The sequence below is a fragment of the Coenobita brevimanus genome, chromosome 87, assembly GCF_032717465.1.
Source record: "Coenobita brevimanus isolate Jiangsu-jjx chromosome 87, ASM3271746v2, whole genome shotgun sequence".
In the NCBI taxonomy this organism is placed as follows: domain Eukaryota; kingdom Metazoa; phylum Arthropoda; class Malacostraca; order Decapoda; family Coenobitidae; genus Coenobita; species Coenobita brevimanus.
The window spans coordinates 8,162,430-8,181,693 of record NC_137040.1 but is presented as its reverse complement, the minus strand read 5'-3'; the positions used below and the strand labels follow the sequence as shown (position 1 = coordinate 8,181,693).

Sequence of the window (19,264 nt, the reverse complement as noted above, 5' to 3'; positions counted from 1 at the left end):
CTGTTTGTACCTTTGGGAATTCTGTCAAAAGAGTACCATACTGGGTCTTTTTTCCTCCCACTTGCTGCAATGCATCCATTAGGCATGATTATATATCACTGTTCAAATAAACAGACTTACAAAATTGAAATTAATAATGTGAATGGGAAGTGTGAGTAAGGCAGTGCTCCACAGGTTAGCACTTCTTGGTATGGTGAGGTTATTGACACTGTCAGATGCTGAAGAAAGTTGCCAACTTGTCTTTTATATTTTGTCATTTTAGGATCACAATCATTAGATTGAATCATGATACTGTTTATTCAAAGAAGTGTTTAGTTCATATGTTAACACTGAATATAATCACAATTATAATCACAATGCAGGGTGTGCCTGCAGAGATGGATGAGAATGGCAGTGCTTTAGTGGACATTTGTGCAGGGAGGGGGTTAATGATAGTCAATACCCTCTTCAGGCACAAAATGATCCACAGGTGTACGTGGCGAGTGATGAGAAGGGTGGATGGTTAACTCAACGAACGGAAGGCAATGATTGATTACGTTTGTGTGGACAACAGGATGAGAAGGTGTATAATGGATGCAAGAGTTTATAGAGGTTGGGGGAGTGGACTTTCTGACCACCACTTGGTGATGGTCAGAATCAGTGTCCAAATGAAATGAAAGCAACTAAAAGATGTGTCAGGAGAGGAGGTTGTGCATTTGTAACTTGTATTTCAAACACAAAGATGCACATAAATATACATGGTATTGAGGGAACGGGGACCGTGTTGAAAGAAGCCTGATTGATTACGTGCTCATGGAGAGGTCGATGATGGGAATGGTTGCTGATACGAGGGCTGTGAGAGGACGATGTGGAGGTCTGTCAGATCATATGATTGTGGTATGCAAGATTAAGCTGAGAGGAGTGAGGTGGATCAGGAGAGAGAGAAGCAGTCAGGGAGAAAGACTGAAAGTTAAGCTGAGGATCAAAGAAATGACAGATGATTATAGAACCAAAGTAGAGGAGGAGTTAGAATCAGTGAACTGGAATGAAATGGATCTGGACAGCCTGTGGAATGCATATAGAGATTGCTTAGTTAGGAATACTAAAGTGGTGTGTGGTGTGGCAAGAGTAACAACAAAGAAGAAAGATACAGCATGGTGGGATGAGGAGGTTAAGACAGCAGTGGAGGAAAAGAGGAAGAAGTAGCTAAAGTGGTTACAGGATAGGGGTTCAGTTGAATTAAGAACTGAGTATATTGAGAGCAAGAAGCATGTAAAGAGACTAGTGAAGAGGAAAAGGAGGAGGTAAATGATGCTCTGGGAAGAAAAATGAATGCGACCTACTCTGAAAATATGAAGTTATTCTGGAAAGAGGTGCGGAAATGTAGAAGTGAAAATGGAAAGAAATGTAATGGTGTGAAGGATGCAGGTGTTAGATTATTAACCCGTGGAGATGAAGTAAAGACAAGATGGAAGGAATATTTTGAAAGCCTGATGAACGGGACTAGAGAGAGCAGAGTGGTTGTAAACATGATTGGTTTTGGGGGTGTGCAGAGAAGGAATGCAGTACCAGGAGACGTGACACTCGCACAGGTGAAGAGTGCTGTGAAGCAGCTGAAAATTGGGAAAGCTGCTGGGGTTGATGAGGTGTATGCAGAGGTGTTTAAGTGTAGTGGAGAGAGTGGAATGAAGTGCTTGTTGGAGATATGTAAGAAGGCATGGATGAGTGGAACTGTGCCTTCAGAGTGGAAAAAGGCTGTGATTGTACCCCTGTACAAACATAAAGGTGAGCTAAGTGAGCGCAAGAATTATCGTGGCATAAGTTTATTGAGTGTGGTAGGGAAAGTATATGGAAGAATTATTATAGAGAAAGTAAGAGAGATATCAGAAGTCCTAGTGAGTGATGAACAGGGTGGCTTTAGGAGTGGCAGAGGATGTGTGGATCAAATATTTGCAGTGAGACAGATATCAGAGAAGGCTTGTGAGAAGGACCATAAGGTGTTTATGGCATTCATGGATCTGGAAAAAGCATACGACAAAGTAGACAGAGAGGGATTGTGGAAAGTTTTGCTCATGTACGGTGTAGATGGTAAGCTGCTAGGTGCTGTCAGGAGTTTTTTATGATGGTAGTGAAGCATATGTAAGGGTTAATGGGCAGCTAAGTGAATGGTTCACAATCAGTGTGGGCGTGTGACAAGGTTGTGTGATGCCCCCGTGGTTGTTCAGTATATATATGGATGAGGTGATGAGAGAGAAGGTGGAGAGATATGGTGGATGTGTGTGTGAGGAAGAGAGGTTTGGAAGTCAGTGAGGCTAGGGAGCTGACAAGAGATCGAGCTGACTGGATGATGTTGTGAGGAGAAGTGCATGATCAGGGATTTCAGCACTTCTTTTTAATATGGCAGCGTCCAGATTGACTCAGTCTGATACTTTTATATGAAGCTACAGAACGTGGTGAATGTTTCTGGTGTATCTGATAGAGCCAGGATTCCAGGGGCTGGTTGATGAGTGAATGGAAGTATGGCCCATTGGATTGGGCAGATTTGGGCTGTCTGGACATTGCTACTCCTCTCCCTGCCCTTGAGTGGGAAAGGAGGTCCAGATGATGATGATGATGGTGAGAAGAAGGGAAGGACAGGAGGAAGTAGCTCATACAAGGAGGGTGGAAAGGTTACAAGATGATGAAAAAAGGGCAGAATTTAAGAGGGAAGTGGAGGAGCGATTGGGGAAATATGGACTGGTGCAGATGGGGGACGTGGAAGGTGTGTGCAAGATATTCACTGCAGAAATCTGTGCAGCATGTGAGGTGGTGTGTGGGGTGAAAAGAAGACGAAAGGGGGTGCAGGGAACAGCATGGTGGAATGAAGAGGTGAGAGAGGCTGTGACACAAAAGAAGAAAGCATATAGTGAGTGAATGAGCAACAGGGGCGTGGAAGAAGTTGAGAGATGGAAGAGAGAGTTGTATGTAGAGGGGAAGAGAGAGGTGAAAAGATTAGTAAGAGAGTAAGAAGAGAGTAGATGAGGAATTTGGAAGGAATTTGAGTGTAAAGTGGAGGGAATGTAAGAAAATGTTCTGGAAAGAGGTAAAGCAAGTTAGACAGGGTGTCAAAGAAGTTAGTTGGGGAGTGAAAGATAAAAATGGTAGATTACTAGTGGAGAAGGGAGAAAAAGTGAATAGATGGAGAGAACACTTTAACAAACTGTTGAACATAGAGAATGAAAGTAATGCGAGTATAAGTGGCTGGAGAATGGCTGGGAGATGGAGGGATGTGAAAAGAGAGGAAGAAATCATCAGGATGGAAGTTGTGGAAGCGATGAAGAAAGTTAAAATAGGGAAAGCCCCAGGAGTTGATGGAGTGTGTAGTGAAATGCTGAAGCATGGGGGAGAGATAGTAGTAGAATGGATGTGGAAGATGTGCAGATTGGCCTGGGAGGAAGGTAGAGTCTCGGAGGATTGGAAGTCAGGTATAATTATTCCCTTGTACAAAGGAAAATGGGAAAAAGAAGTGTGTGGTAATTGTAGGGGCATTTGTCTTCTTAGTGTAATAGGAAAAGTATATGGTAGGATACTTATTGACAGAGTTCGGGAGGTTTCAGAGGAATTAGATGGAGAAGAACAAGGAGGTTTTAGGAAGGGAAGAAGTTGTGTAGATCAGATATTCATTCTTAGATCTTTAGTGGAAAAGTTTCTAGAGAAGGGAAAGAGATTGTATGCAGCCTTCATGGATTTGGAGAAAGCATATGACTGGATGGATAGGCAAGAATTGTGGAAAGTATTGAGAATATATGGAGTAGATAGGAAGTTGATGAATTCCGTGAAGAATATATATGAGGGTGCTAAGGCTGCAGTGCGTGTCAGTAGTGAACTGAGTGAATTTTTCTGTTTGAAGGTTGGATTGAAACAGGGATGTGTCGTCTCCATAGTTGTTCAGTCTGTATATGGATGGGTTTATAAAAGAGATACAAGGTAGGGCAGTGGATGTTGGGGTGGCCCTAATAAGAGAGGGCAGTGTTTAGAAACTCCCTGGTTGTTTTCAGATGATGCTGTGTTGTTAAGTGAAAACGAAGGGGAGCTGCAAGGCTTGTTGGATGAGTTTGGAAAAGTAAAGTTATGGTCTTTGAGAGAGGTGAAGCCAGTGAATGTACAGTGAGGTTGGATGAGGAGGAAATGGAAAATGTGAGTACGTTTAAGTACTTGAGTAGTGTGATGAATAAGGATGGAGGTTTGGAGGGTGAAGTGCTTGAAAGGGTACAGCAGGGAAGAAAGGCTGCTGGCTCTTTGAAAGCTGTGATAAGAAACAGGGAAGTGAGCATGAAAGTGAAAAAGTTACTACATGACAGTATTGTGATACCAACTCTAACGTATGGAAGTGAAGCTTGGACATTGTTGGAAGGACACAAGTCAAGAGTGAGAGCAGTGGAAATAAGTTATTTAAGAGGAGCCTGTGGAGTCACATGGAGAGACAGGCTGACAAATAAGGATATAAAGGAGCGTTGTGGTGTGGATGTGGATGTGATAGGAAGCGTTATGAGGAACACACTGAGGTGGTTTGGCCATGTGGAGAGGATGGAGGGTGAGAGACTGGACGAAGAGAGTGTATGTGAGTGAGGTGGAGGGGGGAAGAGGGAGGGGGAGGCCGAGGATGAGATGGAGGGATGGGGTGGAGAGGTATATGAGAGAGGGGGGTGTGAGTGGGGAGCAGGGTAGTGAAATGGCGGGGGACAGGGTGATGTGGAGGCGATTTGTTTGTGGCCACCCCAAACGGGATTGAGGCGTCTGGCAATAGATAGATAGATAGACAGAGAGATACAGAAGAAGTGGGATATCATTCTAGAATTCTATAAATCAGGCATGAAAAAGTATGTGCCAAAAGTTAGTGGGAAAGAGAACTGGAGAAATGACTGGTTCAACAAAAGGTGTATGATAGCAGTAAAAAAAAAGGAATAAGGCATGGAACAAATGGAGAAAGAGAAGTAACGATAGAACAAAGGAAGAATATAATCCCAGCCAGGATTCGAACCTGGGTCCGTTAGGACTGCAGGCCACCTCTCGACCGATTGAGCCACCGCCTCCCCCTATTGTTGTTATTACTATTATTATTAGTATTCATTTGTTGTAATTATTTCATGGAGTTTTAGTATCTTCATTAACATAATGTGAGCCTTTTGTATGGATTGGAAATGAATATCCAGGAGTTAGAGTAGTGGAGATGGGGTTTTCGAAAAACATGTAAGGAGTGGGGGGGGAGGGGGAAATCCTGACATGTCGTTCATAAAAGACATGGAACAAGAAAGTCCATGGACAGCAGACTTGAAGAGAGCATACTTAGATGGTATGATCATGTAGAGAGAATGGGTATAAATCTGTCTATCTATCTATATACCTAGGCTGCTTCCCCCAAGGAAAGGGAGGTAGCCGAGACAGGACGACTCACTCCCCATTTACTCATCCATTCAAACACATTCATTCGCATCTTAGCCCCAAGGGGAGAACGGACAGATCCTCACTGCACCACACCGCACAAGGGTCAACTGCGCAATGCAATCAGTGACATCCGCAGCAGGGCCCGACAGCAGAGCTGGTTTACCCTTGCCACATCATAACAGACCTATCCCCTTACCCGCACCTGACCTGACTAGCTGATCAGACCAAATGCGGGAGAATATCCCCTCACGGCTGCGTCATCACTTATTCGTTCAAAATTTCTCTCCATTTATTTCTGTCACGCACAGCCACTCTTCCTTGCTCAACAGACATCCCTCTCACATCCAGTGCTCTCTTCACACTGTCCATCCATCCTATTCGTGGTCTTCCTCTCAGCCTTACACCTCTCACATCAGATCTAGTTATCTTTTTCACCAATCGCTCATTATCCATTCTCTCCATATGCCCAAACCATCGCAACACCTTCTGCTCAACTGTAATAGCCATCTCCCGAACAACTTCAGTTCTCCTTCGCACTTCATCATTTCTTACTCGATCCATACGCGTCACTCCACACATACTCCTCAGACACCTCATCTCCATTACATTCAAACTTTTCCTCTCTGCTACACCCATATTCTATGTTTCAGCCCCATATAACGCAGTCGGTACCACAACACCCTCGTACAACCTTCTCTTTACATCCATTCTAAGCAAACGACATCTAAACACTTTTTTCATTCCTCCCAGCACCTTTCCTACTTCATTTATTCTAAACTTCACTTCTGCATCTATTCTTCCATCCACAGCAACATGTGACCCTAGATATTTAAAACACTCTACCTCCTCAAGCAACTCGCCATTCAAAGCTATATTCATCCCCCTACCATCTACCAACCTCGTACACTTCATCACTTTACTCTTATTCTCATTTACTTTCAATTTCCTCCTTTCACACACCCCTCCAAACTCCTCTACCAACTGTCTCAATCTCTCCTTTGAATCAGCCACCAGTGCAGTATCATCTGCAAACAGCAGCTGCTTCAGATTCCACTCTCCACCATCAACATTCACCAGACTCAGACCTCCACCTAAAACTCTTGCATTCACCTCCCTTACAATACCATCCATGTAAATATTAAACAACCAAGGCGACATCACACATCCCTGTCACAGCCCCACTCTCACAGGAAACCAGTCACTCACAGCATTTCCCACTCTTAGACGCGCTCTACTATTTACATAAAAACTTTTCACCCCTTTTAGTAACCTACCATCAAGTCCATACAATCTTAAAACAGTCCACAAAGCCTCCCTATCAATTCTATCACACGTTTTCTCTAAATCCATGAATGCCCAAAACACATCCCTGTCTTTCGCTAAATACTTTTCACACACTTGTCTCACAGCAAACACCTGATCCACGCATCCCCTCCCTCTCCTAAAGCCACACTGCTCTTCACCAATCACTCCCTCTGTACCCTCTCTAACTCTCATAATTAACACTCTACCATAAACCTTACCTACAACACTCAACAGACTTACACCCCTAAAGCTAGTACATTCATACTTATCACCCTTGCCTTTATACGACGGGACCACACAAGCACTTGCCCAGTCAATTGGCACCATACCTTTCACAAAGCACACATTCAACAATCTTACTAACCAGTCAACAATAGTCACTCCACCACCTTTCAGGCATTCCACAGCACACCCATCCATACCTGCAGCTTTCCCTGTTTTCATCTCCTTTACTGCCTTCTCCACTTCCTCCTTCGTGATCAAAGAATCATTCAACTCTCCCAACACATTTATTCCTTGCACCCTTCCATCTGCCACAATCTCAGCCACCCTTTCCTCCTCTACATTTAATAATCTTTCAAAATACTCTGCCCATCTCTTCCTTACTGCATCCATCTCAATTAACATCCTTCCATCCTCTGCTTTTACTTGTTCTTCCTTCCCAGACTCTCCCTTTCACACCCTTTTCACCTCCTTCCAAAACATTTTCTTATTCTGTTGAAAATTCTCTGTAAGCTGCCTACCCCACCTCTCATCTGCTGCCACTTTAGCATCACGCACAGCCCTTCTCGCCCTATTCCTCTTTTCCTTATACCTTTCATATGACATCTCATCCTTCCTCTGCAGCCACACTTCGTATGCACGTCTCTTCTCAGCCACAGCCATACTTACTTCCTCGCACCACCATTCACTTCCTTTTCTTACACCACCACCCACAAGTCTCACACCACACACCTCTTCTGCATGCCCCACCACAGCACTCTTAAACAACTGCCATTCCTCCTCCACACTGCCATTTTCCTGATCTTTCAGTGCGTTCCACTCATCTTTCAATTTCTCCTGATACTCTATCTTTTTCTCTCTTTTATCCAACTCACTCACTTTCAAAACCTCCCTGCCACACCTAACCCTCCTTGCTCTCACCCATCTCTTACCTACTCTTAACTTTTCCTCCACCAGGTAGTGGTCAGACATACCTCCACCCTCCCCTCTCAGAACTCTCACATCCAACAATCTTCCTATTACATTCCTAGACACAACCACATAGTCCATCAAAGCTCTATCAACAACCCTTCCACCCTCCTGTCTCACCCATGTATACTTATAAATATCTTTCTTCTCAAACAGCGTATTTCCAACTACCATCTCTCGCTCAACACACATCGCTATCATTCGTTCCCCATTTTCATTTCTTCCAGGCACACCATGCATACCAACTACACCTTCAACTGCTACATTTCCCACTCTAGTGTTCAGATCTCCCATCATTACCACATTCACATTCGCTCCAAAACTCTGCAGACACTCATCAACATCATTCCAGAAAGACTCCCTCTCTTCTTCATCCCTTTCACTACCAGGCCCATATGCACTCACAAACACCCATAACTCACGTTCAGATTTGGCTTTCACCCACATCAGTCTCGATGACACCTCCTTCCATTCAGTCACACACTGCTGTAATTCCGGACTCACTAACAAGGCCACACCTTCTCTTGCCCTTCCTCTATCAACACCTGACAATCTTCCATTCACACTTCCAAACATAGACTCACCCTTCCCTTTCATCTTCGTTTCACTCAAAGCTAACACATCCAACTTTCTTCTCACAAACATTCTTCCAATCTCTTCCCTTTTAGCCTCAATTGTACTACATCCACGCACATTCATAGACCCAATCTTCAGGGTATGGGGATAACTCCATCCCCCATCCCTTTCTCTGGCCTGTCTCTTTTTAGGAACTAAAAAACAGAGGAGGGGGTCCCTATATATGTAAGTGAAACTGAAAGTGGGAGGTGGTTTTGTAAACCAAGTAATAGGTGGATAGGTACAGTAAATAAGTGTGTGAGAGAAAGGGATGTGCAGGTAGATAAGGCTAGGAAACTGGCAAAGGATTGAGCTGGGTGGATGGATTTTGTGTGTAGTATGGTAATATATGTCAGGGGTTTGGCATCTATATTTTAACCAGACATGTTAGACTGACCCCGTTTGGTAGGTACTAATGCAGCTGCATGTGGAAGGGATGCTTTTAAGGGAAGTGAGTGTGGTAGAGGCTTGAATGGGGAGTGAATGTGGCCCATTTCATCAGGCATACTCCTTATTACTTTTTTTTTTTTTTTTTCTGAAAGTGGGAAAAAGAGGTAGGATAATGATGGCGATGTTGGTGAATTATTGTTATTACTATTATTATTATTATTATTATTATTATTGTTATTATTATTATTATTATTATTATTATTATTACTTTTATTATTACTACTATTATTATTATTATTATTATTATTATTTATATCATTTATAAAGGCTCCAGCATGCTTTCATGCATCGTCCTTGGTTACCAAATCGCAGCTGTCCATGCTGCTTGATCTGTGACAACCTTCCCATTCAGGTCACACTCTGTGACCTCATTCCAGTTTTATTTTGGACTGCGTCTCACAACCCTACCTCTGACATTCTCACATCTCATCTTCCACACCCATTTGTCATCCTCCATCCTCTCAACATGCCCAAACCATCTCAGTCTACTCCTGCTCATCACAGCATCAATATATTGTAGTCCCATCCTTCCCGTCAACTCGTCAGTTACAATCTTAGTCCCCCAGGCCTCACATTGAAGGACATACTACACATTCTTCTGATCATTGTCATTTCTGTACATTCTTTCCTTCATTCTTTCCTTGTCCTTCTGCCTACGGGTGACTTTACACTCCCTGTTCTGTCTTTTTCCTTCATTCTTTCCACTTCCTTCAGCTTGTGGGTGACTCTACACTGAGTGACAAGCCAAATGGTATCCTGTGCACCAGGAAACCATTTACTATGCTGGGTGGTAATCATATAACCAGATTTTGGCACCTGGTGGTTTAGTGGGTAATTATTGCGCTCCAGTTGGATTGAGCCGGTGAAGGTTTATATCCAAAGGGTGGTTGAGGTTGCTTGCTCACGTAGTGCCACTCAGGGATGAGTGAAGTTGGTCACTCTCATCTTAAATGTCGGGACCAACTGCCTAGCCCTGGGCTCCTACGCTCCTCATGGGGCAATGTAGGATTGGATGATGGATGGATGGATGATCCTACGATTATCCTCTTCCTTTATTGCCCAGGTCTCACGACCATGCAGCATTGCTTTTCCAACACATGCCACATTCAGATACTCCTTAGCTTGGAGGGGGAGCCCTTTCATTGCTGAGAGGCAGTAGCCCTCTGAACTTCCTCCAGTCACTCCTTATCCTACCTTCATCTCCAGCACATAACATGTCTCCCAAATAACAAACTTCCTCTACACACTCAAGAGACTTTCCAGCAAGATCAGTTTTTTCATGCCTGAGAATCTCTGCATGCTCTTTCCAATGCACTGGGCACATGAAATCAGCAGTATTTTACAGCCTACCTTTAATACCACCACATCTCTAATGCACCTAGTTGTCACAAACACTGCACAAGATGGAGTTACTTCCAACACCCTTTTAGCAGTTTGCAAATGGTCACATTCCCTCTGCTTTGACAGTACCCCCATGAGTCCTAGATACCATTGCTTTTATTTTATCTACATTTACTTTCAAACCCTTGTGCCTCATTCCATCTCTCTATTTCCTAAATCTTTATTCTGCCTCCCCTTCATTCTCTGCAATCAGCACCAAGACATCAGCATACAACATCTCCCATGGAAGTCCATTTCTGAAGTCTCTTGAGAGCTTCAAGCAGCGGAACAAACAATAGAGGGCTCAAGACTGCCCCCTGATGCACGCCAACATTCACGGGAAATATGTCACTCAAATCTATATTCACTCTCACCTGGGTGCGAACACCCACATACATAGCCAAAACCACTCTAACCAGACACTCCTTGATCCCAAGCTTCCTCATTGCCCACTTCACCACCTCTCTAGGGACTCTGTCAAAGGCCTTCTCCAAATCAACAAAAACAAAGCACAGATCCCTTTTCATTCCTATATATTTTCCTGAAGCTGTCAGACAGTGAATATGGCATCGGTGGTCCCTTTGCATGGCATAAACCCAAACAGCATCTCATCAGTATTCTCCCTTATCATGCCATCTAGGACTCTCTCTGTTACCTTCATTATCTGGTCCATGAGTTTAATGCCTCTGTAATTTCTTTTTTCCAGGGCATCACCCTTCCCCATAAACACATTTACAATCACACTCTTCAGCCAGTCATCTAGGACAACAAACTCATATAAACTGCAATTGAATTTATCAGATCAGTAACAAAACCCACTCATATATCTCCTGAGACCTTCAGCATTTCAGCAGTCTACCCAGACACACCCAGTGCCTTCCCCAACTGCATCCTGCCTGTTGCCCTGCTTACAGCATCAGTCAAAGGCTAAGGGCCAAACACTGGATCTGCTGACTCCAAACTTCCCTGTTCTAGTCAAATTCCTCATTCAGCAGTTGGTTATAATGCTCTTTCCAGTTGTCTTTATTATCTCCACTGCCCACCACTACCTTTCCTTCATTTTTCTTCACACATTGCTCACCTTTGTTATCACTGTTTTCCGCCTTCATTAGATTTGCCACCTTAAGTACCATATTCTTCCTTTCAGCACTGTTTAGGTTATCCAATAAAAGTCTCTGAAACTCAGATTTTACCCTGTATACCTCCTTCCTAGGTCTGTGCTTGGCATTCAGGTATTCCTCTCTGTTACCACCCTTTCTCCACTCCCGGAAAAGTCTTCTTTTCTCCTCGACTGGGTGCTTCTACACCCTCATCCCATAGCCATGTTTTGTTATATCTTGGAGTGCCCTTTGTCCATCCACACACTGTACCAGTAACTCTCAAGAGGTTGGTCATGAGTGCTCTGTACTGCTCATTAACAGTTCCATCAACAGCTCCCTGTTCAGCTACCACTCTGCTCATCGTGCTGTAGAGGGCATATTACTTACGCTATCTTGTATACAGCAGAGGTGCAGGAGAGTGGCTCCATCATATGGTGACACTGATATATCTGGATGGTTATACAGATCCCCTTCATCAGGCTGCAGTCCATTTGGTTCATGTTATAGATGAACTTGGGACTGCAACAGCTACTACAGATATCTGCACTACTACTACATATATATATATATATATATATATATATATATACACTCCAGTCCCATCCTACCTCTCAACTCTTCCATTGTAAACCCAGCCCCTCCAGGCCTTAGATGTGCAGTGCGTCCCTGCGTCCAAGGCCTGGAGGGGCTGGGTTTACAATGGAAGAGTTGAGAGATAGGATGGGACTGGAGTGTATTGGTGTTGTGGTAGATTGAGTTGGTTTGGACATGTGGAGAGGATGGGGGATGATAATTGGGTAAGGAAGGTGAGAAGTGTTAATATTGGGGGTGGGGTTATGAGGTGTTGACCGAGAAAGACATGGGACGAGGTCCTTAAGTGTGACCTTAGGGTTAAGGGACTGAACAGGGAGGCTGCAATGGATCGTGCAGCGTGGAGAGCCGCCATTAGGTGACCAAGGCCGACACATGCAAGCATGTTGGAGCCTTTAAAAACGAAACGAAACGAAACGATATATATATATATATATATATATATATATATAAATACAGCAGAATAATGTACTTGATGACTTTTCAGACAATATTGGTATTTACCTGGATTGACTTCACTCCTGCAAGATATGGAGATTATGAATTCCCCTACTGGGCTAATGCCATTGGATGGGTGCTGTCTTTCTCCTCTGTCATCCTCATCCCGATTGTGGCTGTTTTCAAGATTCTGCGTGAAAAGGGATCATTCCTAGAGGTATGGCTAACCTCTGCAGCTGCATTTTGTTATAGAGCGGTAATACTGTGCAGTTCTAAACCATGTGGTCACTACAAAATGTCATATTTAGCTCTTTGCATTGCCTGATGCTCAGTGCCACATTCTGTGAGGAGTGGTATCAACAAAGGGACCTTTAAATTTATTCCTCCTCCTCTACAGACATAAGAAGTATGACTGTAGTATATACTTGGCTTATGTCCACAGGTTCAGGACCTGCACCTTCCACATTTACACATTGTATAGGCTACCAGTACTTGGTGACATAGGTCAGGCACTGTAATGAAATTCCCATCTTTGCAAATCCTCTCACTAAAAAGATTAAAAAAAAAAACTCAAGCCCAAATATCAAATAGATCAGAAAATCTTGAGTTTCCTCATTGAAAAGTTAGTTTTCTATCTGTCTATTGCCAGACGCCTCAATCCTGTAAGGGATGGCCACAAACAAATCACCTCCTTGTCGCCCTGTCCCCTGCCATTTCACTGCTCTACCCCTAGCTCACACCCCCCTCTCTCATATACCTCTCCACTCCATCTCATCCTCAGTCTCCCCCTCCCTCTACCCCCAGAGTCCTCACTCACATACACTCTCCTCATTAGTCTCTCACTCTCCATCCTCTCCACATGGCCAAACCCCATATGTTCAAATGGCCACCCCTTACAGAAATATTGCTTCTGGCCATAGATAGATAGATGTTGCAAGAAAAATGATAGCAATAAAACTATATCCATCCTTTCATCATTCAATCCTTTATTGCTCCATCAGTAGCATATTGGCTCAAGACAAAGCTACTCAGTTCATATGTCTTAGGTAGCAGTGGCCAGTTGCTTTCTGGAGTGGCATTTAATGAGCAGTGAACCCCAGTCACCCTTCATATTTAAATCCTGATGGACCACATTCATTTGAGCATCATAACTCACTAAAAGTAGTCATTCCTTTAGCTGTATAAACATTTAGTCATGGATAACAAATAAGTTTATCCATACCTTTGCTTCCCATGATCACACTGTTATATAAGAGGATGATGGTAAATACCTGTAGATCTACACTGAACACACACAAAGTTTAAAAACACATACAGTGAAAGATTCAATCATATATGCTGCCAGGACATGTCAAGTAAGGTAGTGCCTTGAGGAAAAGTCTTTGTTTCATTATTGGTAAAGCTTTTGGTTTTGTAAACATTCAGTCATGGATGATTTTATTACATTGCATTTTGTAATTTTATCTTCAATATGGGGACGATGATAAATCTACATGCACTTAGTAAAATCTAACTTGTATGAGCCATTAATTGTTGGCTGGTCAGATGTTAACATTGCTGTCTGATACATAGATTTTACCCCAAGTAATAGTTAGGTAAGTGTTGGAGGTACTCCCATTTACTTCCTTTCTCCCTTGTGCTTCCTGCAGGTTACTCTATACTAAGAAGCAAGCTAATTGCCAGTAGTTTTCTTTACTACTGGAAGCTGTTTACAACTTTGGGTGATACCCATATAACCAACAAATGAATACTTGGTGGTCTAGTATGTTAAGGTGCTCAAACCAAGTAAGGTTCATAAGAGCTGAAATTTATTGTGTCGTTGGGTATACACTATTACTCAGAGAATGCCACTTAGGGAGGATGTGATGCAACATCATTGCTTTAAATGTTCGTACTAAGCCTAAATAATTTAACCCCAAGCTGTTGCATCACTGGTGCGATGGTGTAGGATTAGATAATGGATGGCAGGAGATAGAGTTTTGTTTTCCTTCTCGTAATTCAACCATAGGTAAATGACAACAAAACTTTTCTGGATGACAGCAGCCTACATATAAAGTAGATTAGAAGTGTGTGTGTGTATTTACCTAGTTGTAATATACAGGAAATGAATGTGTGTGTGTGTGTGTGTGTTTTTATTTACCTAGTTGTATTTACCTAGTTGTGATATACAGGAAATGAACTATGCACGTGGGGTCCCCTCTCCGTTTCTCAGCAAGTCAGATTATGCTTTGAACTCGTTTAAGTTTTTAGATTGGATGATCTCTTTGTCCAGGCTATTCCACAGGTCTGTGCATCTATATGGAAAACTGTATTTTTTGATATCCTTCAAACAACTTGGCTTTTTCAGTTTCATTCTGTGTCCATGTTACTCTCCCATCCCCCACAAACAGATTTTCTCTGTCAATTTTTTCTACTCCCATCATGGCCCTGAACACTGCAATCATGTCACCCCTCTGTCTCCCTTCTTCTAAGGTAGGCAAATCTAGCTTTTCTGGCCTTTCCCTGTATGACAGAAATGCCAGGTTGAGGACCATCTTGGTTGCTGTTCTTTGTGTTCTTTCAAGCTTGTTTATATTTTCTTTTTATATGGGGACCAAACCACAGCTGCATATTCCAATATGGGGCAGATCATAGAAACCGGTCAATTTTTTCATCATCTTGTTCGTGTATTGAAATCCCACTGCTACTCTTATGTTTGTCAAGATTTTGTGTCTCTCTAACAATCTTGTTAATGTGTTTTTGGGGTGACAAATTATCCTGGACCAACAATCCCAGGTCCCTCTCTAGCTTTTGTGATTGGTTCACTACCCATCAAATAATTCAGTGATGGCCTCTTGGTACTTTTACCCATTTCCAGTATGTTACATTTATTTTGCATTAAATTTCATTTCCCATGTCCGCTTCCAGTCATGAATCCAATCCAGATCTTCCTACAGCATTTTACAGTCCTCTTCAACTTCTACTCTCATCATGATCTTTGCATCATCTGCAAACAGACTTGCATAACTGTTCATTCCATCTCCCATATCATTTATGGAAATTAGGAGTATTGTGGGCACCAGCACCAAGCCCTGTGAGACTCCTCTTGTTACTTCCCTCCACCCTGACACCCTGTCATTTATTACTGTCCTCATCTGTCGTCTCTCGTGAAGTTTTTCATCCACTCCAAGAGGATCCCCTTCTGTCCCCCTGTGTGCACCAATTTCCACATTAGTCACTTATGGGGTACCTTGTCAGAGGCTTTGTCGACATCTAAATACACACAGTCCATCCAACTGTCTCTCTCTTGTAGCACTTCAATCGCCCTTGAGTAGAAGCTCAGCAAATTAGAGACACACAGCCTACCAGATCTGAATCCAAACTGACTTCCTGCCAATGTGTCCATCTCCTCCAGATATTTTATCCATCTGTTTTTCAGGATTCTCTTGCACAGTTTTGGGACCATTCTGGTCAGGGACATTGGTCTATAATTCAGGGGTTCTTCCATATTCCCTTCTTTGTAAATTGCCACAACATGGCCCTCTTCTATACCCTAGGCACTTACCCTTCTTCCAGAGAACACACAATAAACCATGAACCTTATCCACCAGTTGTTCTGTGCATTCCATTAGTATCCAGTTAGAGATTCTGTCAGATCCTGGGGCCTTCCTTACATCTTGAATTTCCAATAAGCTATGCACTTCCTGCACTTTCACTTCTATATCTCTTAACTGCATTTCTAGTGACTCTCTCCCCCTCCACAAAATCACTTTCTTTGGTGAAAGCCAATTGGAAGCATTTTTTCATTGTTTCAGCATGTGTTACTGCATCTTTATAGCCCTTGCCTTCTACTTTCAGCTTATTAATTCCTTCCTTTTGTTTTAGTTTGCCATTAACTTGCCTATAAAACAATTTAGGTTCTTCCTTACATTTGTCAGTTATACCTTTTCCAAAGTTTCCTTCTTCCTCATTACATATTCTTGTATATTCATTTCTAGTTCTTTTCTATTCTTCCTTTGTTCTGTTGTCACCTCTCTTTCTCCATTTGTTCCATGCCGCATTCCTTTCTTTTCTTGGCTGGCATACACTTTTGTTGAACCAGTCTTTTTTCCAGTTCGCGCTCCCACATACTTTTGGCACATATTTGTCCACACCCATATTATAGAATTCTAGAAAGATATCCCACTTCTTCTGTACCTCTCTTGTTTCTGTGAATTCTCTCCAGTCTGCATTTTTAAAAAATTTAATAAATCCTGTTAAGTTTGCTCTACCAAAGATGTATCTTCCTTGCCTGTATGGTTCATCTCTTGGTTGCATAATCCCTACTGTCATTTCGAACTCAGTCACTACATGATCACTTTTGCCTGTAGGACACAGTTATGTCAGAGATTCAATTATGTCAGGTTCTTTGGTTAGCAGTAAATCTAGTCTTGTTGGTGTGTCATCACCTCTAAATCATGTTTCTTCTTTGACACAGTGTCGTTACATTATTCAATGTTATATTTAACAGTTTACTGTCCCACGAATCCTCACTACCTCCTGAGGCCCACTCTTCCCAGTTCACCTAATTACAATTAAAATCACCAATCAAGATTGTGTTCTTGAATTTTGCAGTCACTTTCTGTAGGTATGGTATCTAACTATGTCTGACAACATCACCTGGTATTCATCTTGATTCCATGCCCTTGTCTTAGGGGGGACATATGCTACTGTGATGTCTTTCTTGCAGTTCTCTCTGGTTTCTAGTTTAATATTTTTCATTTCAGCCATACCTTCTCCCAGTTCCACATTATCCACATTTAAGCTGTTCTTCACTGCTATCATCATTCCTCTCTCCATTATTTCTTTTCTATCTCTTTTCCATAGTTTGTATTTCCATTCTCGCATTTGGATTTCAATATCCTTTCTTAGTTTGGTCTCTACAAAGCACATAATGTCTGGTTCAATTACCCTCAAGAAATTGGTAATTTCTAGCCTTGCCGAGATTAGACCATCTACATTAGTAAATGCCACTTTTAATCTTTCTGTGTTTATTTACCTAATTGTATTTAAATAATTGTGATATACAGGAAATGAGCTATTCACGTGGGGTCCCATCTCTGTCTCATAGTAAGTCAAATTTTGCTTTAAACTCATGTAAGTCTTTAGACTGGACGATCTCTTTGTCCAGGCTATTCCACAGGCCTATGCATCTTTAAGGAAAACTATATTTCTTGATATCCTTCAAGCAGCTTGGCTTCTTCAGTTTTATTCCATGTCCTGTTACTCTCTTATCCCATACAAACAGATCTTCTCTGCCAGTTTTATCTACTCCCATCATGGTCCTGAACACTGCAATCATGTCACCCCTCTCTCTCCCTTCCACTAAGGAAGGCATATCCAGTTTTTCCAGCCTCTCTCTTGTATGACATCTGCCAGGCTGGAGACCATCTTGGTTGCTGCCCTTTGTATTCTCTAAATCTTGTTCTTATCTTTCTTTTTGTGTGGGGACCACACTACTGCTGCATATTCTAACCTGGGATGGATCATGGCCACTATCAATGTTTTCATCATCTCCTCATCCATGTAGTTAAATGCTACACATACAGTGCTCGTCAGAAGTATGGAGCGCCCTGCGTCCCTCCTGAGAAACAAACTTTTCAACATTGAAAAAACATATAAATAATGCATTTTATTTACCTTTAGTGCTTCGTAGGGTAGCCTTTACGTTTCTTCATGGACCTGAGACATCTTGGAAGTGAAAGGGCGAGGCTCCTGAGGTGCTGGAGCGGTATTTTGTCCCAGGAGTCACGAATGGCGGCTTCCAGCTTAGGCAGAGAGCTCACGTCCTTCCCTTGGAGACTCTTCTTTACGAGGTACCAGAGGTTTTCAATCGGGTTGAGGTCTGGGCTATTTCCTGGCCAGTCTGTCATGAATGATACCTCGCAGTCACGAAGCCAATTGGTGACCGATTTGGCCTTGTGAGCAGGTGCACCGTCCTGCTGAAACACTCGTGCACCTGTTAGCTCGAAGGAGTCTGGTAAATGATCACACAGAAGCTCCAGGTAAACATCCTGATTCACTCTGAGGTTCTTGGGAAGTACAACAAGCTTCCCCAAACCCTTCCCTGAGAAACAACCCCATACCATGAGTGAATCAGGATGTTTAACTGTGCTTTCTACATACCGTGGGTCAAGTGGGTCACTACCTTTGCGTGCTCCTCTGTTACAGGTAACACTAAACGTTGCCTCATCAGACCACAACACTGACAACCATTGCTCCTCACCCCAGTTTAGATATTTATTAGCAAAGGCAAGCCTACGAATTCTCTGGCTGCTAGAGAGAAGAGGCTTTTTCACAGGCCTGTGACTTGTGTAACCAAGCTCATGCACCCTACGAGACACTGTTCTCACTGACACCTCACCAAACACTTCTGGGTTGCTCTCCTTAATTTTCCTTGCACTCACATGAGGATTAAACTCCACTGCACGTTTTAAAACATTAACAGACCTTGGGGAAGTTTTCCTAGGCCTACCAGACCTCAGTTTCTTTGTGGGAACTTCACCACTGTTTTCCTCCCGAAACCGCGCACACCAACGACGCACTGTCGATCGTGCCACACCAACCAATTCACTAATTTCCTTTGTCTGGTGGCCTGCCTCCTTTAGAGCAATGATCTGGGATATGATTTCACTCGATAGTTCACGGGTAGGTGCCATAACAAAGTTTTAAAGGCCAAAACACTGTGGGACACTCGGTAAAAAATGGCGCAATTTGAGAGGGAAACTCGGTGGAGTTCCTCTCTCTCAGGCAGCCCGTGGGCGACTGAGGCG

The 19,264-nt window shown here is 42.8% G+C and overlaps 1 protein-coding gene across 1 annotated transcript in view; it reads left to right on the top strand.

Annotated features, from left to right (window-relative positions):
- The window catches only part of LOC145411054 (sodium- and chloride-dependent glycine transporter 1-like), a 132,626-nt gene that overhangs the window by 105,196 nt on the left and 8,166 nt on the right, over window positions 1–19,264 (top strand). The window contains exon 13 of the mRNA XM_080281127.1: window positions 12,523–12,690. Within this exon, the coding sequence (XP_080137253.1) occupies window positions 12,523–12,690 (168 nt within the window). The remainder of the gene's footprint in view (window positions 1–12,522; window positions 12,691–19,264) is intronic.